The following is a 23,058-nucleotide window of genomic DNA, read 5'->3' as shown; positions in this document are numbered from 1 at the left end:
ACAATAAAGTTGAGTTACATTTGCAGAGCAATGCATACGAGAAGTTTGCCTTGCAGCTTCCCAGTAATGGCAGTGCTTTGTTCAGCAGGGCTGTGTGACTGGTGAATCAGCATGAGGTTTTTGAGGTGAGAATGAGGGCTATGTGCTACCCCTTTGAAATGACTTTCATATAATGTTATGTGCAGAGCAAGCAAACCTTGGCAGCTGTCGTGGGTAACGCAACCCCTGCTGACACATGGATTGCTGGTACGATAGTCCCATTTGATAGAGAGCACGTCCTTCTAAAAGTAGGTGTCAGCCCTCGTGAGTGCCAAGCAGCGGCGAGTTTCGGCATACTGCTTTGCAGAGCTGTGCTTGGTTCCCAGCTGTACACAGGGAGGATGCAGCCAGAGAAACTGCATTCTGCATTTGCTAACAGAAACTATGCAAAAGGAGCATTTTTCTATGTGTCTCAACCAAGAATTTTTTGAACCCAGGCTTAACACTTGGCACCAGGAGGCATCCGTCCTGGCCAGGGCTTCTGCAGGCTGTGAACTCTTGAGGCAAAGAGCAGGAGACACTGGACATGTCATGTCATGTCATGGACAACACCTGAAATGGTGTTTGAAACCTGAAAAGGGTTTCCATTTTTTTGTGTATTTGTTTTTGCTGTGTTTTTTTTTTTTTAATCTTACAAGGGGCCATAGGTGAGGCATGAATGAACAATGGCAAGTGTTTTGTCTTACTGGACTCATAGCGTTTAGGTGGAGATGTGGCAAGGTACTTTCTAAAAGTGAGAGCTACCACATTCACTGATGAAACACAAAACTGATATTAAAAACACCCATAAGATGCTCTTGCAACTCTTTTGAGTGAATCAGGAGGAGTGAAGGAAGGAAATGGGAGTGCTTCTGGAGAGACTGCAGGGAACGCATCCAGTCCTCCCTTCTGGATGCAGAAATGGCTGGGGATGTATCCTTCCAGAAATGCAGTTCTACCCCAACAGAACTTTGCAATTGTGCCCATCATTTGTTCACCATAAAAATTATGATGAAAATTAGGATGAAGCAAAGAGGAATACAAGCAGTTTGAACTGGTATGTCTGTTTAGGTAGCATGTGGTTCTTTTACAGTACATGGAGATGATTCAACGACTGCTGACCTCTGACTACCTGGGGAGTAGTTCCTGCTATAAAAAATAAATATCTGTATGGTCCATTGTAACACTTGACACAGTTATAGAGAAGCACATCATTCTTTCCTCCTTACAAATCAATGTGGTAGGTTCTAGTCCCTCAAATGGTGTATTTGAACTAGATGTCTGAGCGTGTATGTGCCACACGAGTGACGCATCAGATCATAGATGGTAAAATTGAGAGTAGCTTCCTTGCAAGAGCTCAAGAAATCATTTTAACCCTTCATCGTAAAACCACATGTCAGGCTCCGAGAGTCAACGCTTTCATGGTTTGTTGCTTTGTGATTTCTTCCCATGGTAACTACTGGGAGGAACTGCCGGATGATGGCTTGCACTGAGTCGAACATTGCAACAGTTAAGGCGTTGTTTTGCAGGTTTGTTAAAAGCAGAGCTCAGAGCCATTGGGTGATAGATAATGACTTATTGTGCTAGTCCAGATTGAGAGTTTGGAATCACAAATTAATTTGCCTGGCAAAGGTAAGAGTTTAATCTCAGTAATCTAAATTCTGGAGTTAATGAGCTTGGTAAAGATCAGAAACTGTGCTTCCACTCTGTGCCTACATGCTAGTTGGGATGGGGCCCTGCTTTGATTGCTGCAAGTTGTTGTTTTCCTTTCAGCATTCAAGCCAGAGATCAGGGCAAGTGTCGATGTTAATAAGATTTTCTCGAAACGTTATTAAAATACATCAGTCATTCAGATTGTGGTAGTCCTGCATACTAGGCAGAATACTAGTTGCCATTTCAGGACAAGCTAAATCAAATACTCGTATCTTTTGGGAAATAGTTATCTTCATTCCAGGTATTTGTTGTTTGAGAAAAGTGTTTGTTATTTTTAATTTAGTATCTCTAACTAGAGATGCTTCTTAGTAAGATTATTCTAAGAAAACAGACTTCCAGAAAATACTTCAACAGATCAATTCACCTTAAAGATCTTTTCTAATTAGAAAGCTTTGTTTCTGTTAAATAATGAAGTATTTTTAATAGCTTTTCATTGGAAACCAGTTCTGGCTTTCATGGTTTTCTTTATCTATGCACACACATATACATCACCAGAGCTGGCAACCAGAGCTCACACTGAGCTAACTTAAAACTGGGGAGTGAACCCAGACTGGATGGACTGAATATTCTGGCATGTAAGTCAAAGACAGATCAGGCAAACAATGACCTCCAGTGCCTGCTGAGGCCTTGTTTGCAGGTAGCAGAAATTTATAGTCAGACTGTAATTTTGAAGGCAGTCAGGGTGGGATGGCTGGGCTAGGCCCTGGTGGTCGCACGCACATCAATCACGCGGTGGAGGCTGAACTTGGCACTGTCCAACCCTGCTGCTGATCATATTCGTGAATTCTCAGAGACCGCAGAGCACCACCAGGAAGCAGACTGGAGTCTAATCGATGCTAAAGGACACACTAGGATGTATCAGGACCTCAGCTTCACTGAGAAAAAAGTCCATTTGTTTAAAAAGAAGAAAAAGGCATGACACTTAACACATTAAAATGGACTATTTCATCAATAGGTTAATAGAAAACCAGGTTGCAAGTTCACTTCCTGCTTATATGTCCGTACTTTAACATGCGATTAAAGTTTGAAAAATGAAAACAGACTGGGAAAGGGTCTTTGTATACTGGAAACGGTCTTCCTTTTCTGAGGGTGCCAAACCTCGATTTTGTCTATTTATATGTAAATTTTTTTCAGGAAAAACAAGTTTTCAGCTGGGAAATTGTGCCTTTCTAGTTGCTGGTACCTGCTGGGACTAGTTAAATATTTCTAAAACTGAAGATTTTTCATATTGAAGGATGCATACAATGAAGATATATTTAGATTTGATGAACTTTAATTTTTAAATAGATCTAACTTAATCTTCCAGATAACATTATATATTTTAATTTCAGTGATATATAGTCTAAAGGATGTCACTCAGATGAGTGACACGAGCCAGCAATGTGCGCTTGCAGCCCAGAGAGCCGATCACGTCCTGGGCTGCACCCACACGAGCGCAGGCAGCAGGGCGAGGGAGGGGATTCTCCCCTTCTGCTCTGTGAGACCCCCCCGGGGCCCCAGCACCAGCAGGACGTGGGGCTGTGGGCACGGGGCCAGAGGAGGCCACGAGGATGGCCAGAGGCTGGAGCACCTCTCCTACAGAGCCAGGCTGAGGGAGCTGGGGGGGTCAGCCTGGGGAGGAGAAGGCTCCGGGGAGGCCTTGTAGCGGCCTTTCAGTGCTTAAAGGGGATACAGGAGAGCTGGGGAGGGACTCTTTATTAAGGAATGTGGTGATAGGACAAGGGGTAATGGCTTTAAACTAAAAGGGGGTAGATTTAGATCAGACTTATGGAAGAAATTCCTCATTCTGAGGGCAGTGAGGCCCTGTCCCAGGCTGCCCCGAGGAGCTGTGGGTGCCCCATCCCTGGCAGTGCCCAAGGCCAGGCTGGATGGGGCCTGCTCTGCTTGAGGGCTCACTGCCCATGACAGGGGTGGCACTGGGTGGGCTTTGAGGTCCCCTCCAGCCCAAACTGTTCTGTGATTGTAAGGTACCCAGTCGTCCATTTTCCCTTTCAGCATAGAGCACTAAAGCCTGCGGATTACTTTATTACAACAGGACGTCTAGCTTAACAGTCTAGGGTGCTGAGGCATTTCTCTTCAGCTGCAGTAATAACTTTTTTATAGCTGTTTTACTGTCTGTGCGGTTTGAAGTTCTTTCTCGGTGTGTACATGAGGATAGCTTTACACAGGCAACTTTGAGATAGGGGCTGGAGAGAGAAACGTTCTCCTTTCAGTGCCTGAACACATCACCTCCTGCAAACACAAGCTCTGTGCTGCTTTATGACAGGTATCCATGTGCAGCAAACAAGTGCTTGTTCCAGCCTTAGATCTTCAGCCAAAAATCAAGCTTTTTGTTAAGCATTTGAATGACTTTGTGTCACTGTTCCTTTTCTGTGGAAGCAGCTGTTCAGTCTGAGTTCCATGGGACATTAAAAAAAGTTCTCTGTTAAATTTAGAAAGAAAAATTCTTAAATGTTTTATCACCGTACTCATTATGTTGTGTGATGTTCACGTTATCCTAAAGGATGAGGAGCGTCTGTGCTTAGGGGGTCTTAATCCAAATTCATCACAAGTTTCTTCATAATAAGCTGAATCAGAGTGGTAGAATGTTCGGTTTTAAAGCGTCATAGAAATTAATCATAATTAATAACACTCTAACCAATACTGTCCTTTTCAGAAGTCTCACACCTGAGCTCAAGCTTTCCACTGTCTGTGGGCACTAGGTCTGTGTGACCTGCTGAGAAAAGTCATAGAAGGAGGTCTTGGTGCTCTTCCATTTCTCACTGACCACAGCGATCTCATCCCTGATCCTGTGCAACACATTTTACAAAATTATTACAGGCTAGGCAGTGTTGCATTATTATTTCTTGAGTGGGTGACCTGATGAGGTGGTTGAAAAGCTTGTAGAGATACCACTTCCAGCAGATACGCCATTCCCTCCTTGTCCATGGGTAGAGGAAAGGGGACGTTTCTATTATTTCAGCGTAAGTCACTGTTAGAGGCCAGCGGTACCGTGGTGTGCTTGGATGTTTCATACAGTTCCTGTCTGATGAAACTGAGTCTAAGCATGTTGTTGATTGAATGCGCTTCTCATGCTGTGAATTCACTTTCAAGGCGAAACATGTAGATTTTAAAGAACATAAAAATTTAGTCTCTCTTAATGAGCACAGGAATTGAGTGCTTTTGAGCAATATTTCCTGCTAATTGTAAAAACAACAGCTGGGATCTCAGAAAATCTAAAAAATTGTGGATTCTCATAAAGCGATGGTGGTGTTTGTAATATAAAAAATATATATATATATACATTTGTAATTTCCAATTAAAACTTCTGTTTTGCAGTGATTTGCTAGGGGCAGGGAGGGAGCACAAACATAATTTACACAGCATCAATGTCTACTTGACAGTCTTCAAAATAATTGAGTAATGCCTGTAAGCTCAATCCTGCAAATAACATTCGTTCTTGTTTTGATGATTTAAGCCCATTACATCATCACCTCAACTTTTAAAGGTGTTATAACTACAGGCATCAAGTGATTAATATAGGCTTTTGGAGGAAAAGAACTCGTCTAGCCGAGTTTTGGTATTAAATAGCATTTTACAGTAGTTGTTTTGACTAGTCTGCTATCCTCTGTACAAATATGTTGTGCATTTTTAGTTCTACTGGTCTGGTTTTGTCTGTTCTAATAGCAGATCCATCTGGTCTTGCCAAACCTTGTCATGTTTCAGAGTTTTAAAAAACGTTTCCAATAAGGAAGAGGCTTTCCATGTTGTTTGTGGATCTGAGAGGCTGTATAGTCCTGTGTGCATTTTCTGTGTGTAACTCTTCACATGTAACAGGCTTGTGCTTGTATTTTACTTCACATGCTATTTTGATGTTTCTTTTTCCCCCCCTCCTCATTTTTTTTCTTTTCTTTATTTTTATTCTATTCTCTTTTTTTTCTCTTCCCCTTCTGCTCTCTGGATGCAGCCAAACGCAAAGCTTGGAAACTAAACCGTGTTGGTAGCCTGCGAAATATATACAGCAGCAGCAGCACCAACACTGAAGGTAACAAAACAACACGTTTTAGATGAACACCTCCTCTCTACCCGTTTTTTAACCCGCTTTTCCGAAAATTGTCCTCGTTCCGTCTCTCGCTTACCAAATGCAGGAATGGAAATCAAATTTGCCCAAAGCATGCGTGCTTTCATCTTGTGTTTGCAGAGTCATTCCAGTGGTCTTTTCATCTTTTTGTTTGTGCATTTTATTTTACCATTCATGTTCCTTTCAGCTTACTTAAATTTTGACCTTTCCCTCTAGTCGTGGAGTGGTGATGTTTAAATTACTTCAAGAACCCATTTTCTTCTTTTATTTATTTATTTTTTTATATTCCCTTTATACATGTGGGCACTCAATGTAATATTTCCCAAGTTATTACAGTTTTTAAAAGTGTTAGTATCAGGTGTAATGATCTGTAGCCAAATACAATAGTGTGCCGTGACATTTAAGTAACAGTCTTAATTTGTTTTGTGAAAGCGTTCTCCATAATGCTCTTTGCAGCTCTAATCCAAAGGCGAGACAGTGCCGGGTCATTTGCATGTGCTACTCTTGCTTGTAAATTCTGTATATTGTTGTATTTCTAAAGGTCATCTGGTGCCAAAGTTCACAAATTGACTTACATTGCTTTTTTTTCACCGAAGACAGCCGTCATGGCTTTTGTATAATAGCACATTGAATTTTTTTTCCCCTCCACCTTCATTTGAACAACACAATTATAAACTTCCTTCTTTTTTTATTATTACAAATGTCAAAGGTCAGAATTACTTGGAAGCCAGGAGAGGAGAAAAAACCTCTGCCACCATCTCCAGCGGCATGTAAGAGGGATAGTGTAAGAAATATGGAATGCAAAATAGGTCACAACTCAGTAATCTCAATATAATGGGGGGGGGATTTTTTTCACTTAAGTGCGAACCAAATGGGTCAAGTAATCGCAAGCGCATGCCCTAACACTAATTGACTTATTTTGGAATGATTATAACTGTAATATTTTTCTTAATGTCACTGTTTTCTGGGCTGTTGATTTTAGTGATTGCCAAGCAGTGGCATTAAATCTCTTGTAAATTTTAAATTGCATGCTATTTCTGTAAACAAGTCCCTCTGTTCACATCCTGATCATTAACCTTTGGTGATTTATATCACCGTCCTTTTTTGCACAATTACTGCTGTATTGCTGTTGGATGCCATGCTCTCACTGCCAAATAAAGTATATGTGGGAAACAAAAGTGTAATTTTCCTGCGGCTTGTTAAGGAGGCTTTTTTTAATTATAATTTTGTTTTATTTCTCATTGTAAATGTAAAATTATTACCTTTCAGAGCAACAGTTGCAAAATTCTGCCTATTTTGATCATTTTGATGTCTTTTCAAGTGCAAAATATGAAATGAGAGAAAGTGATTATTGGACATAAATATTTTCTTTTTCCATTTAATAGGAAACTAAGTAGATACATTTTAAAAATATTTAATTTTGTATGTACGTGCTGGTTTTTATCTTTTCTGTTAATCAGTGCACAGACATGTTTGTTACAGGTATGCTCATGGAGGAGCTGGTGATTTTATACCTACTTGTTACTAAATTGTAGCAGTGAAACAAGTGTAAAGAATTCCCTTGTGTCTTACAGATGAAGATTTTGGGGTTTAGGGCCTGTCTAGTTTAAAAAATCCCTTACTTCACTCATCAAACTAGCTATTGAAGGCACACTGAATAAGCTTATGGGAACGTGTTCCTGATAGCTATATGGTCCAAAGAGTTTTGAGAGATGTCATCAAACGAAATTCTGAAATTAAACAAATACATCTTTTTTTTGGAAGTATAATCCCTGCTAAAAACTGAAGATCCACTGTTCTCCATAGTTTTGCATCTCTGAGCTTGTATGTTTAACCTCAGTGTGATAGCGGGAGTTGTGAGACTGGCAAATGTAGAGTTAATGAGCAGTGTAAGTATTAAAAGCCACATGTTTAGATAATTATGCCTTCAAAAAAGAAAATGTTGATAGGAAATGACAGTCCAGAATAACAAATCTGCTTTAGTCTTTAGCACATGCTTGCTCAATTGCACTTACACGTTTTTACAGAACAAAAATATTCTCATCATGTACAATTCTCATTTTTAAAAGCTTGATCTAGAAAGCAGCCTCTCAGCTAGTTTTTAATTCCAATCCTATTATTTAGGGATTCTGTACGCTTCCATGTAGCAAAATCTCCAATTAAGATGGGGAAAGCAAAGGTCTGCGCACCTCAACTCAGATGCTGCAAAGGTTTCATCAATGCTTAGCAGCAGTGAGTGTCTGCGTGGTCCTCGGCATGGTGTGTCGGTCACTGGTCCCTGGTGCTTGCACGAGGTCACCTTTTGGTACACGCCGTGCAAAGCTGAGAGTCCTCCCTGAATGTGGCTCCTCTCTGCTATTTGATGCCAAAACCAATGCATTTCTGTCGTGTCTGTTCTGGCCGGATTTTCACGAAGGTGACTGTCTGGGTGTAGGATTCACAGCTGGATGACTCTAACTTCTGAGGGCAGAAAGAAGCGGGCACTGTACTGCTGTGTCCTTTGCTTTTCCTTCATCACTTTCTTACTGGTGTTATTTAGAAAGATTATTTCTTAGATTAAAGAAAGTAAAATTTCTTGCAATTGTAGAGTTTGACTAAAACCGCTCATTTTCAGTGTTTTTTTTTCTGTTTTTTTTTTTTTTTTTCATAGGGAATCACTGACAAGTGAAAAGGTCCCACCTGCTCCTTATTGCAGGCAGCCAGGATTTAAGCAATCCTTTGATTTTCTAGGGGGAAAGCATGTTATAGCATGTCGTGCTTAAAACAGACCCTGCTCGATTTCACTCTTCTGAAGCTGGAGTCTGTTGTACCTGCTCTCAGAGCAGTATTGTTAAAACATGGAATTATTTTTCCTGTAGCAACATATTTTGCACCACCATTTAAAGAAGTAGCTTTATGAAATTTAATGACTGTGCACTGCGTGCTATGGTTAAACATTCAAAAAGATACTAAATTCTCATTTTTCCATTCTTTATGGTTACATGTGATGTGTTAAGCCGTGCTGCATCGGAGTTGCCAGGATCTCATGGAAAACTTGTCTTCTGCATATTCATTAACTCCCAAACTACCTTTTGTTGAAAAGGTCGCAACGCTGTTGCTGCCGTGATGCTGTGCCAATGCAGAAAGTTAGCTTTTGCTCAACCATAGCAGATGCAGGGGGAGGCTGTTCAGAACACCGAAGATAAGCTCTACCCAATCGACAATTTAAAAAGTAAGCTCCAGGCTTGAAATGTATTGGGGAACACCTAGTGCAAGTATAGACTTAGGTACCCTATGAACTGAATTTAAAAATGACTTCATGGATTTCTTCAAATCGTGTTGTCTTAAAGCAAGTATGTATGGTGGGGGGGCTGAGCGCCTTGAGCTAGAAACAAGCCTTTCATCATCAGTTTGTCATTCACGGGTAGTGATATAAAACAGTACCACTGAAAAATTCTTCCAGTGGAATGCAACCTTTATCAAGAGCTGTGGGCAACTGATAGCAGAGCTACATTGTCCTGATAGGGTTGATTTTCAAAACTAATTAGATTTAGACACTGGGTTTGGAAAGGGGAGAGAAGTATTAGCGTAGTCATGCCCAGTGGGACATGGCACAAATATTTCCTTAATTGATGCTGCTAATAAACATGCTTATCTTCCAAGTTACAGGGATAATTTACACCAAGTGGCAAAATGTAGCGATAGTTATCGTTATATAGTACATAAATAGCATGCACCTTTGTCGTAAACAAATTGTATATTGTAAACATCCAGTGTTGATTGCTAGGGCACCTCAGCAGTTTTTCATTATCATCCTTTTGAAAAGATTGAGGGTTATTAAGGAAGGATGCTTGAGTGGAAGTGGTTTTTGAGAGATAAAGGATGTGATAAAAAGGGAGTTTAAATAGGTCTCAGTGTTACTTCAGGCAGGCTTGAATAGGTTTGAAGTTGTAACCTCAGCTCTAGAAGATGCTTTATGGGTGTTTGAAATATGCCATTGAATCTCTTGGTTCTACACTTGCTGTTTCTGGAAAGTATACCCTGTGCCAGTGGCATCGTCCACCAGACGTGCACAGTCAGTTGCTATTAATTTACCTAGGTAGCATTAGCACCAGGATCCTCTGATGGCAGCTGCATTGTGCAGAGATGCAAATGCACGATTTAGCATCTAAGCTAAGAGGCTGGTTGTAAACCGCTGACTTGGAAGTTAGAAATCCAGTTTTATTTCTGACTCTGTACAAATATTCCTGTGGGCCTATGAAAAATGCCTTAATCTTGGTAAGTCTTCATTTTATACCCTTTGAAAAGTAACGATACTGGGTTTTTTAAAAGCAAATATTGGGGATGGGTGTGACTTCTGATTGTAGAGTGCCTGGCAGAAAGGGGGCCTTATCTTCCAATGACGTGAAGCTGTGCTTGTGGTTATCCAGCACTGGTGCAAGGTGTCAGTAGCTATTTGTGCAGTTCTTAAAATTGAGAGTAAAAGATCTGAGAAGTGGAAACTGCAAACAAAATTATATAAGCACATTGTTTAGAGCAGCTCTTACTGGGATACCAAGATGTGTGTTTTCCCTACATTTTAGTAGACTTAATTGAGCTCTCTGGAACAAGTCATAGACTAATTGTATCCTGTAGTTATATTCAGTGTAGTTTGCTAAATCTGATCTCTGTTACGTACAATGAACACAGGCATTGGTGTGGGAATGCAGCAAGACCATGCCTAACGGTTTGTTTTCCCTTGCACAGCACTTGCAAGGAATTGCGCATCGTTCTCCGTAAGTGGGTGGGCTGTAGCAATGTATGTTGTTTGGCAGGGGAAAATATACGTGAAGTTCTGTTGAATGAAGTAAACTTACTACGAAAAGATAATGGTGAAATCGGTATGTGCAGCATCAACCGTGGTACCGTGTGGTTCCTTGAAAGTGGGGGTACTAATGGTTTCCATGCCACCATATGCAATGCAATGTAGTTTTCCTAAAACTCCCTGGTTGCACATCCACTGCTCCTCTAGTAAAATCCAAAAAAGTCTCACGTGTTAGGTTCTGTATCATCACGGTCTTACAGTTTGGGCTTATTTCCCATTTTAGCCACCCCTTCCCCCTTATACCAAAAAAAAAAAAAAAAGGAAAAGAAAGAAAAAGAAAACCCACAACATTTGAGACATCTCATGTTGATAATAACTTCCAAATGTAAATCAGTTGCAGCTGTTTCTTAGCACTTTAACCCTTTGTCTGCTGGGCTTCCAGGAAATAATTGATGACTGATTGGCCCATTAACCTTTTTAAAAAAAAGTTTGACAGCCTGGACTTGTGTAATGAGGAGGGATTCTTAGTGAAATCAGTTTGATGGCTGAGTTGCTTGCCCCTGAGGAAGAAAAATTAGCCCCATGGGACCTCGTCTGCATAGAAACTGGACACAATTAGTGTAATATCCGGTGTTATTAATGTAGTTTGGAGTAATTGGGCAGGTTGATTTCGACAGGTTGATGGTGCTAAAATACTATTATAGTGGACCTTTCTATGAATAACTGTTAAACATGGAAAACTGTTTAATAAAATTTTGTGATTGGGCTCATAGGGATTTAAATAGCACAACCCATAATTTTACCGAAGAGTAAAACAGCAATTTCACCCTGCTGCCTGGATTTTTCTGTTTGTGTTTGCAATGGCTGAGGATCTACATGTTTGCTACCTGCATGGCGTGCCTGTCTTACACATTGCTCTGCAGGTGACGTGGCGTTGGCTCTGGTGCTTTGTTTTGCAGTTGTGTTTGCAAAAACAAAACTCCATCACGTTTAAGGAGAAAAATGTATTACTGAACGCATCTTCAGCAGGTGCTCTTGCTTCTCGTCTGAGCTTTTTAAGGAGCAAGCCTAATAAAATATGCAAACTTGTGCATTCTTAATGTATTGTCAACAACAACCAAGTTGTCAGCTTGCTTTCTGATGACATGAAGATGCCCTCCCAGCCCAGCCTTAGGACATGCTGCAGCCCTCACAACCCGTGGTAGGGCTCCGCAGGGACAAACGCACCAACGCACCATGCAGACCTGGCAATCCCAAGCCACAGCGGCTGCGAGGCATTTGCAGCTTTTGTCACAGTGTCATCTGGTCACTGCAGAAGAGGTCAGAGATTAAACAAGAGAGCCTTTCCTTTGAAAAAAGGATACTTCATGTGTAAAGGAACACCGACAGGAAGCAGCTGGCAGTGTTCCCGCAATTTCACTCGAGTCGCCTGGATGGCAGGGTTCAAACACCGCGCAGGATGCGTCCAGAAGCAGAGGGTAACTTCAGTGCAGTGTTCCTTGCAAACAAAGCCTGCAGGGGCACTGTTGTGAGCGAGGACAGTATTTCAAACTTGCTTTTAAAGGGCAGACTGGCTGGATTGCACAATTTATTTCTCATAATAAATTCCTAAGTACGCAATCAGGATTATTGGCAAATACAAGATGGGAGAGTTCAATCATGCCGAGTCTTGGCTTTATGCACTTCTTTCAGGTCCTGGAATTATGGTGCTGGGAAGCCACGTAGTTTGTAGATGCTGAAATTTTGGGCTGGACTGTGACAGGATTCTGTCTCCGCAGAGAGTCTCTCTAAATATATAGCACATATACTTCTTGATCGTTATGTATGCGAAGCTAGCTCAGTCCTGCGTGCTTTTGAGGAGTCCTCTCTCTCGTTGCACCGTTGTTTCTTTGCATCCATCAGGCCGTCCTCCCTGCTTAAAAAGGAGGCATGGGGAATTCATTTTCCCTGTGGTGACAAAATGACCCCAAAGCCACACGCCACCCCGTGCGATAGCCTTGTCTTCCAGCGCCAAGTAGAGGAGAGATGAGGGAGAAAGGCATAATGCCTAAGAATGAGTCTCCTGAACTGGACTCTGCCAGAAGCTGCTTCATGTGAGATTCGGTTTTCTGTGTTCTCTTACTCTGCCTGTGTTCCCTGGCTTTGTCAGGACCCTCTTCCCTCCAACAAGGCTTTCTGGAGGTGCGTCAGTTTTTATTCTGCAGCACTGCATTGTCCTGCCAATGACAGTGCACAGGACCGAAAGCAATTTTAGTCTCTCTGTTGGATTTACCCTTACATCATCTTCATAAACTCTTGAAGCTCTATTTGATAAATGTGACTTTTTTGTGATTTAATCAGCATTTTGCTTAGTGATCCTACCCGCTTTTTACACAATATTGCTAAAACAAATGTAGTTATACCTGCACAGTGCATTTCTCTCCTCTTTCTGTTTCCACTTATTCTACACATTTATTTTTATATTTTTTTTAGTGTAACTGCTACTTCAGGTGTTCTCATGCACCTGGAAATAACCTTCAACTCTGTGTGTGTTCTCAAGGTGCAAATTAACCTACTCTATTTTTTGAGAGTTCATTAAAGCAGCATAAGCAATGGCCTTGCTAGCATGGAGCTTATCAAGAAAAAACAGTTGTCCCACAGGTTGAGAAAATGACTTCCAGCGAGCAGCAGTACTGTCTTTAAAGCTAGTGCTAGATTGGTCACTTAACTTTACATGCTTATGGATGACAAGGTAATGCAGGAGGTTCATGGCTCTGAATACATAATAAGTCATTAGTAGACAAGTGAATGTAAATGCTCTTTCTAAAGCCCGTTATGTCTGATGTTCACCAGAACTTTGTGCTCTATTATTATGTTCCTTTCATGCTTCATGCCTGCCATTCCCTATTCCACTCTGTTTCAGCTTCTTTGATTTTTTTTAATTTGACTTTGCTGTCCCATGTGCAGTTAGTGTGCGTACTTTTGTTGATGTTTTCATATGCTGCAGTGCTTCAGCTTGAATATTTGTCCCTATGGTCTAGTGGCCCTAAAGGTTTTTCACTGACCCTTTCTGCTAGCTTCTCAGGTCATTTTCTCATCTTCCATGTCAAATGTGAATGTTGAATAAGTTGAACTGATTTTAATCCTGTATAATCCGGTGTATTTGTGCTGTAGACCAGAAAAGCACTTTTTTTTTTTAACATATCTGTGCATGTACACGTGTGATTGAAGGAAGAATTGACAAACTGTGTTGTCACCTCTTTATAGTCCATCTTTTTAAGTTATTTTGTGACACATGTAGCTCTTAGCACCTCAGGTTAAAGTCTAAATAATGTCTGTTGGCGACTTTGTGTTAGAGAAATGGATAGACTCAACACTAAATACTCAAATACACAGAGAAACTGAATATTTATCCAAAAAAAATTATCCAAAGTATCCAAAAAAAGTACTTTATCTACATAGCATTTAGAGAGAAAAATTTTGGATCTGCAAGTTGTTTTGGGTTGTGCAGCTTCAGGGTAGTTGGATATGCTTAGCCTTGAATCTCAGACTTTCAGACCTGCAATTCCTTGTTACATTGCAGAAATGCTCATCAAACAGGATTGCTTAGGGCTATCTATCGAGATCCTTAAACTTTTCTTCCTATTGCATGTTTTTTTCAGAACAAGAAGAAAACTTCGAGTTTATCATTGTCTCTCTCACTGGCCAGACGTGGCACTTTGAAGCTACCACATACGAAGAAAGAGATGCATGGGTACAAGCCATAGAGAGTCAGATCTTGGCCAGTTTACAGTCATGCGAGAGCAGCAAGAACAAGGTATGGTACACAGAGTAATACTGAAAATAAGTTATGGTGGTTGATGATTAAAAGGAAAGCAAAATCAAGAACCCTGAATTTTAAAACTTGCCCTCCTAGAGACATGCGTGTGCTAGGCACATGGCACAGTCGTGTTAGAACTGCATACATTTCTCAGATATTTCAAGATAACTGGTACTGTAGCTTGTTTTGCAGTTATTTTTTTAGAGCAATTGAGTAAATAGAGCTACTAGATTATATTTGGGTCTTCTGGATTGCTCTTAAAATTTGACTGAAACTTGGAGCAAAGTCATGGACTCTCCCTACTGAGAAGTTATATCGTGTATTCACTACTGCAGATGGAGGTTTGTTGCAGGTTAGGGAAGGGCTGCAGAAAGTTCTTTAAGAAGAGCCTGTCTTGGAGAAGAGTGGGGGCAGACCCAAAACCCAGCTGATTTACTTGCCAAATCTCAATTAAAATTTTTTTTGCTCCTTCATGGCAAAGTTTAATTAAGCATTCTGGTTGGCCAAGGCATAAACGTGCAGTGATGTTCAGGCACCGGGCTCCGCAGTGATGAAGTGATACAAATCACAGAAATCAAAGATAAGCTATTGCCTGTTCCTAAAAGGAACTGTCTTTCTAATTTGCAATGCTTTCACATTACGACAGAAGTAGTTTGTTCTTTTTTCCTATTAAAATACACATTTAAAATCTGAGAGTACTTCAGCCGTTGCTCATTGTTGGAGGGGCAGGAGAACCTGTGATTCCTGAGTCTTTGTGACTGCAAACAGTTCACAACTAGAGAGCAAGGTGTTGAGTGGTAAGGGGGAGAGAGAGAAATGGGGAGTAATTGTTCAGACCTGTAGACCCCTTAACCTTATCCATCTGAGAGATGTCTTTAATGATTTCATATTGCAAGAAGGAGACTCAAATTTTGAAATGAATTCCTGCTTTCATTACCCCAAGCTACCAGAACAGATCAGACATCAGTAATTATCATCACTGTAACGTAATTTACTTCCTATTTGGTTAAAAAAAAATGTTTATTTCTAATATATATTTCTGAGAGGGAGAAAAATTACTACCTATTTGGTTTTGTGCCTGACTTTCATGGATTTACACATTTTAGTTTGTATATTAAGAGAGCACAACAGAGGAAATTAGTATACTAACACCTATGTTAAAAAAGCCCTAATAGAAAAGAGGGCAAAGAGTGGCTGTTAACATTTACTATGTGATACCTACCGAGAAGATTGTCCTTTGTGTATATTAAATATTCTTTTGAAAAGGAGAATCCATTGATAAGATTTTGCTTGTTCAGAGAGCTTTTTGGTTATATATTCAACCTGCTACAATGCTCCAAGAGATTTTTCTGTAAAATATTTCCAAGGTCTCAAAACAGAAGAACTAACCAGAATACCATAAGCACAGCTAATTGGACAGGTCTAGTAAGCCTCCCATTGACAGACTGGGAGGACGTATCGCCACATGCCCATATGTAAGACCTGGTCCTAATCCTGCTTAAATTATTTTAAAAAAGATTTGACTTTCATTTGAAAATTCATTTCAGAGAGCCCATAATTTGGTACAGCTAACAATTTTCTTCTTAGAAAACCCACAAGAAGGTTTAGGTGCATAGAGCTGAACTACTTGTACATGGTGACAGACACTCCGGGTCATCGGCCGGTCATCATGGAGAGAATCTAAATGGGAGCCATCTGATTAAATCTGACCTTTTGACAATAAAAGGGTTTCGGTTTCTTTTGCAAGCCATCCCTTAGTCTTCATTAGCAAAAGCAAAAACATCAATAAAAGAAATTGATTTGATACAATAATATTCTTATCTAATTTATCTGAAGAAGTAAACCTACGCTGTGAGTACCTTTCTTGTGAATTGCAGGGCTCATTCTGAAGCTCAGCTTTCCTCTGCGCAGACTCCCCACCAGTTAGAATCCAGGCAAGAGTCCCCAGAGTGCTGGGAGTTCCTGTGCAGGGTGGGGACAGCTCTGGGAGAAATCCCAAGCCGACAAAATTAGGGGAGGAAAGAGGGAATTTCTGCTTGGCGGGCCTGGTCTTGCAGTACTTGGAGACCCTATTGAGGTTGCTATTTCTTGAGAGGCAATCCAAAGGCTTCAGGATCTTTCATCTTATTTGTTGAAACTTGATCTAAGCTTTGTTTTGTGGCCTTTGCTGACAATTTTTATCTAACCCTTTTTATTGGGCTCTTGTTTGTTGCATACGTGTTTCTTCAAATCTACACAGTCCCGTATGACGAGTCAGAATGAGGCCATGGCCCTTCAGTCAATAAGGAACATCAGAGGCAATTCCTACTGCGTGGACTGTGAAGCACAGAGTAAGTACAGCCATTGCTGAAGGCAGCACGGGGTGCTTGCTTCCAGAAAGCTGACCTCATCTCCTTGGCCGAGACTTGGGTGTACACCCACCGAGGGCTTTGTCTTTTTTGGTATTATATTCCATATGTTGTTTGCACATTTCTTCTTCATTATGGAGTTTGCTTAATCAGACTTAATTTATGTTAATTTTTACTTAATGTATGCCATGTCAGATGAGTCCTAATTTTTCCCCCTTGTTGTTGTACTTGTCTCTTCAAATGTGAACATTTTTTCACTTTCCTCTGAAGAAAGGGGAAAAGGACTTTGCTCTTTGACATCAGTTACTTCCATTTTCTTCCTACTTTGGGTGGAGAGGGCATATGTACTGTGGTAATATTTTCAGAGGTAAAGCTTAATTTGTGGGTTTTGGGTTTGTTTTTTTTTTCAGGGTTACTTGTCAGAAGGAACCGGAGTCATTGCTCGTTATGTCTGGATACTAGAAAACTGATTTGGGAATTTTTTCCCCTTTATGTTTCTTTGCCTTTTTTATTTTTAAGCATATACCTAATGTTCAGAAAAGTGTTCTCAAGAATACTTTGAGCTGCTCTTCACCTCACTAACCCCAGCTGAGGTCATTATTCTGTTGCTCTTTAGTTCCAGAGGTTTGTAACAAAGCCATAAAAAGGAAGTACTCTTGCTCTAAAGCAATTAGCTGTAGAAGCTGAAGGATTGGGAACTTGCGCATTTTTATTTCTTTGATGTTTGAAAGTCAGAACTTTTCTTGTGATTTTACATGTGCTTAAAATGGAAAAATATTCATTTATTTTTCTTTTGATACTTTTTTTTTTAAGACTTACTGTTTAGGATTCTGACTATTTGTTTAAGCCATTTAAACTTCCCAGCTAAATTTAAAATGAACATTCATACAAAAGTGTAAGTGTTTTTGCATGATTAATTTGCTGTCTGCATAGTTAACAATTCAGCTGATTCGGTCATCTACCAAGCAAGCCTGCCTCATCCTCAAAAGGTTTGAAGAGAAGGTGGTTAGCACATTAACAGGCATTTAAAATGAAAAGTTTTTTCCAGTCCATGCCATCAAAATGTTCTTCACACTCAGATTGATTTTAACTGAATCTTTTGAAATTTGTCAGATATTCATATTCTGTCCATAGGCGATGGATCGAGAACAAAGGCAGGTAGGTGCTGTGTCCTCAGCATGCAGGGATATGAGCCTTGACTGGACTAGGCTTTGAGCACCAGGACTCAGATCCTGTCCAAACAGTTTGATGACCTACTTGTAGGAAATCTAGTAGTAGAAATCTGTAGGAGATCTGTAGTAGAAATATCATGGATCTTTCACAGACAGAGAGAAAAAAATATCAACCGTGATGAATTATGGTCCTTACATTCCATTGGCTAGTAATCCAGAGTGTGATAAATAAGGAAAAATGTTAGTTTGGCTGGTATTTTAGCATACACAGATGAAAGTGACTCATATTTATTCACGTTCTTTCATATTAACCTGGTAGTTGTTCAGATTTACTCCAAGGCTTTAGTACAGTTGAAGTAGTACGCATATAAGATGCAGTGCTGTGTATGAGAAGGATGGGGTCTTCAAGTGACCTAGGACGTACATTTAGCTTCTCTGAGGTCTTCTCCAGTCTGTCTGTACAGCTGTGGGTGGCATTTTCTTAGACCCTGCTACCCGGTCACCCAAGCAGAGTGGAAAAGTGTAATTCCTTTATGGCAAACAGGTTCCCACACCCATGCATGTCCTTTCAATGTGCCCATGAACCCTTTAAGCTTTACCCAGAGTGCACACTATCCCCGAGGTATGTGTTTCTCTCCTAGTTTTGTACCCCAGTTATTTATGCAGCTCAGCTAGATGTTTAATCAGAACATGATTGTGCAAAAAAAGCCCCCCCCCCCCCCTTTTTTTTTCCTTTTCCTTTCAGCCAGGTTGTTTTTCATCCAGATTACTTCTTGGGTCAAGCTGGCCACATGTGCACAGTGCCAGCAGATGGGCTGTGCCAAGAATATGTTGCTGGGAGAGGGCAGGATGGGACCGCCCTTTTTGGCAGCTGTCAACGCTTGGTTGTATGGCTTGGGGGGTAGGGGGCAATTTTGGAACCTCAGCTGGAACCTCACTGAATTGTTTGTGTTCTCAGAGATGATTTAAACCTTCCTTGTCTCTTCTTGCCATTTGCCCTTCCTAATTTTAAGGCCTCTATTTCCTTTGAAAAACCTGAGATAGTTCCTAAGCGATGTATCTTAAAACATAAACATGCATGCACACTATGTGAACCTCAGCCTGCTGCTTTTTATGCCAGGCTTTGCTTTATTCCCTTCACTCCCTTTCTCTGTTGCCTGGGCAAGTCCTTACCCCGAAGCATTTTGCATCACAAACACCAGGGCCCTTGTGGAAGGCTTGCATAGTTTGCATCTTCACAAAGCCAGATGTTTGGGAGCAAAGGAATATGAGATGTTGCTGTCCCTCACTTCCATTCAAGGGCCATCAATCGTCCACTTCAGAAGTCTCATTCTTCCTCTTTCTAGAACGCTTTGGCTTTTTAGCACTTCATTACAGCACTTTGTTTCACTGGGGAATTTCTGCTTTGTTGTATGTTAACCAGCAGCAGTAGCACCAGGAGCCCTTGTGTCCTCCATCCGTCTGCCCCTTTAGCAGTTTCGGACTGCTAACTCCTTATTAACTTTCCCGTCCCGGAGAACACAGGTGACACTGAGGCAAGGAGGCCTTCAGGTACTGAACTTTTAGCCCAAGTGGACTTCGTGCCGGTTTCACAAGGAGACAAACCTTGCCTTTTCCTAGAGGCCTTGCAAGGAGCAAGAGGCCCAGTTCCAGATGGTGAAGGCACTGAAGATGATCAAATTGCTTAGGCAAATGAAGCTAAATTTCTACCTCCAGATGCTTTTTGCTCTTCCAGTTGTAATGCTTAAAGAGCATATCAGAAGAGAAATATTTCACTCTTGTAAGGTATCTGGAGAGCATGGAATATTAGATTTTTTCTGTTGCAGAAAAAAACAAGGAGACTCATTACGAGTTTCCCAGTCCAACAGAGTTTAGTGTCTAGACTCTACCATGGTGTATTTTGCATTTGAGAGCCAAACACGGACATAATAACTTCAGTGTCATTGTCAAGCCTATCAAACCCATCACAAGATTCAATTTTCCATAGGTAGAATAGAAGAAAATTCTCAAGGAAATTAAAAGATACGGATTTTTCCCTCTCTTGCTACAACCCTGCAAGATGCCTTCACCAGCTGCTGCTGCTCCTCAGTTTCCTTGCTCTTCTGTTCCTCTCTTTAGAGATTTCCTCTGTTCAGTCCAGCACTATCTTTGTCACGCTGAATCCGGATGAGTTTAGCATGTGCAAGTCTTTCATCAGCCACCCCATGTCCAAAGGGATGAAGGAGATGGTGTGAAGAGGTTATTCTCCTAAAATAGCTGTGTCAAGAGCATTGGCCTTCACATGACCAATTTGATTGAGGTGCAAGTCGAAGTGGGGAAGAAGTTTTTTAGAGAAGGAGAAAACTGAATATCTTTAAGAATATGGACAGATGAAAATTTAAATCTGGGAATATTCAGTGATGTAAAAATTCTCATATTTTGATTGACAAATTATAAGTAAAAAAGAGGGAAACTAGCTTTATTGTACCTCTAGCTGCACAGAATGGGCTTTTTCCTTCTACCATCAAATTTGGGTGTATGCATACTGAAGAAGTGCCTGCCATGTGCTTTTAAGTACTCTAAGCATCCTCTAATTCAAAATTACTGTTAGTATCAGCAAGAAAAGTAAGCTAATTCTTTTATCTTCCTCTTCTTTACAAAAAAAAAAATGGATTGTTTACAGCTTAAAATTTCCAAGAATGAGATTAAAAATTAAAAAAATTCTATTTTATGAGATCAAGAATACCAGTTTACAATAGCTTGCCAAATTAATTGGTCAGTAGTGACTTATCATCTAGCATATATCCTTTTGAGAATATTTTTTCATGTGCATGCACACTGAAACATGTCATCAATGACATCACGTCATTTTTTCTTCAGAAACCAAAGACTGATGCTGCTTGTCCGAGCTGCTTATTAGAGCCCTGTCATGCTTTGCGTTATCCAGTTGTGACCAAAATCAACAAGTCTGTTTTTTCATTGAATGTCTATAATGAATTCAACACTTTCCTTTTCTAGTTTGCCACATTCTTACTCAATTGTGTGTTGTCAGATTGTTGAAATTTAAAATACTATCCTGACAAAATTTCTTGGTTACTTGGTAACTTCTTGGTTATCCGTTCGTCGGATTATTTCAATCTTACTAGCACTGTTATTTGGAAGTAGACAAATATTTTAGAAATGAATTTAGTAGAAGATACACTAGATGTACTTCAAATACATAGATGTATTTCTGGAGGGTGTGGGGATCAGGTCCTTAACATCAGTTCTGTTGGAATAATTATAAAAATATTAATCAGTAATTTTTCTCTTGCTTCGTTCTGAGTTAGTACTTCTTTGAACTCATGACACTTTTTATGTCTGTGAAGATAACCCTGCCCTTTGCAGGTTAGGGGCAGAGATTTCATTCCAAATCACAGTTTGTAAATTTTAAACGGATATCTGCTCTGTTTAAGCTTTTACAGACAAATTAGTGTTTCGGGGGTTTTAGTGTATTTCAAATACACTACTTGAGTTCCCCCACTGGCAAGACACCAAAAGTAACTCGTGGAGGTGACCTGGAGAAATATGCAAGAAAGGAGTGTTTCATGCTTGTCTTACTAAGGACTTGTAAAGCATGGCAGGTGTTTTGTCTTCTGTAGTTTTGGAGATCTGAAACACCTGCTGTCTGTTTCCAGAGTAAGGTTTAGTACAGCTGAAACTTTTTAAACAAAAGATCTGTTTTTCTGCTTAAGTGAAATAAGATGGGGCGTTTTCTTGTTCATTTTTTTTATTATTATTTCTAAGGACTGACAGAAAAATGTCAATCAGTCTTTTCAATGAAATGTTGAATTTTGCCATTATAAGTATCTGCTTTCCTTTAATATTTTTGACCAAAAGTGACATGGCAATTAACTAGGAAATATTTTCTTTCCACTTATTTTGGCTATCAAAAATAACTTTTTCAATTTTGGGTTACACAAAATAGAAATGAGTCCTTTGATGATATTTATAAGAACGGAAAGAAATTATTTTCCAGTCAGCTCTAAATTTTGTTTAGATTTGAATAAAAATTGCCTGCCCTCTCAATTAATCATGATTTTCCTGCTTGGTATTTGTGATAGCCTACTTGTTCTTTGGGAGGCCTAGGGTAAGGAGAGAAGAAAAGATATGACAGCAGGTGGGAAAAAAGCCACCAAAAATTCCTCCCATAAGTCTTTCATTGCATTTGTTGAAATGAATGTTTGTTGAAGAGGGATATTCATACAAATCTAGATTTAAATAACACAGGACAGTGACAAAAAGTGAACCATCTTGGGAAATGACTTTGAATTTCCCGGCTTTTGTCAGGTTTGTCACTGCCTTATCATTTGTGGGGTTATTTTTTTTTGTCTGTGGAATCCTTCTGGCTAGTACACTAAAACTGGCACTGTTCAAAGTATCACATTTTCATCTTAGTACTTATCTCCCTGATCTTAGAGATGAAAACATACCCCATAGTGTGTTAGATGTAAAAGCCATATGTAGGTGATGATATAGATGGTTATTAAGGGAGTTGATATAGTTAGCAACAGCGACATTGTATCTACTCTTTTTTTTTTTTTCTTTTTCTCTTGTAATTGGCTACGAGTGGCTCTAGATTCCCAAGGAGGGACTTTTTCTACTACTTCTTCATAAGCTGCCTGCTACTCAGTTTATATTTTCCTTGTTTCTTCTTTCCTAATTCACCCTTTCCTTTTGACTGTAGCTGGAACAATACCTCTTTTGTGACACACACACACCCTTAGGGTTTCTCAAAATGGCTGGTGTCTTAAGAAGGCAAAATTGACCCTTCTGCCAGACCTCCTCACTGTGCTTGTGAACAGAACACCTGATTTTTTTTCCATTTTTGGAGGCAAAATCTTTTTCCACAAACGTTAACTAGAAGGTTTTGTTAGGTGTTTTGTTGTTCTAATGGCTTTTCTCCCTTTTCCTGTAGACCCTGACTGGGCCAGCTTGAATCTGGGAGCCCTCATATGCATTGAATGCTCAGGTATACACCGAAACCTTGGCACACACCTCTCCCGGGTCCGCTCTCTTGACCTGGATGACTGGCCTATAGAGCTCATCAAGGTGATGTCTTCTATTGGGAATGAGTTGGCAAACAGCGTCTGGGAGGAGAACAGCCAAGGCCATATGAAACCTTCATCAGACTCCACAAGGTATGC

The 23,058-nt window shown here is 40.2% G+C and overlaps 1 protein-coding gene across 14 annotated transcripts in view; it reads left to right on the top strand.

Moving 5' to 3' along the window:
- Positions 1-23,058, top strand: part of AGAP1 (ArfGAP with GTPase domain, ankyrin repeat and PH domain 1) — a 373,475-nt gene that overhangs the window by 304,851 nt on the left and 45,566 nt on the right. For 13 of the 14 annotated variants that reach the window (XM_080600161.1, XM_080600158.1, XM_080600167.1 and 10 more), the window contains 3 exons: positions 14,216-14,370; positions 16,613-16,703; positions 22,830-23,052. In XM_080600161.1, the coding sequence (XP_080456287.1) occupies positions 14,216-14,370; positions 16,613-16,703; positions 22,830-23,052 (469 nt within the window). Of the gene's footprint in view, positions 1-5,677; positions 10,954-14,215; positions 14,371-16,612; positions 16,704-22,829; positions 23,053-23,058 lie in introns of those variants that run through there. The other variant, XM_080600156.1, reaches the window with a different exon arrangement.

This window comes from Anser brachyrhynchus (genome assembly GCF_964034855.1).
Source record: "Anser brachyrhynchus genome assembly, chromosome: 7".
NCBI lineage: Eukaryota > Metazoa > Chordata > Aves > Anseriformes > Anatidae > Anser > Anser brachyrhynchus.
Note: the sequence above shows the minus strand (reverse complement) of the source record. Positions and strands in the feature narration are given on the sequence as shown.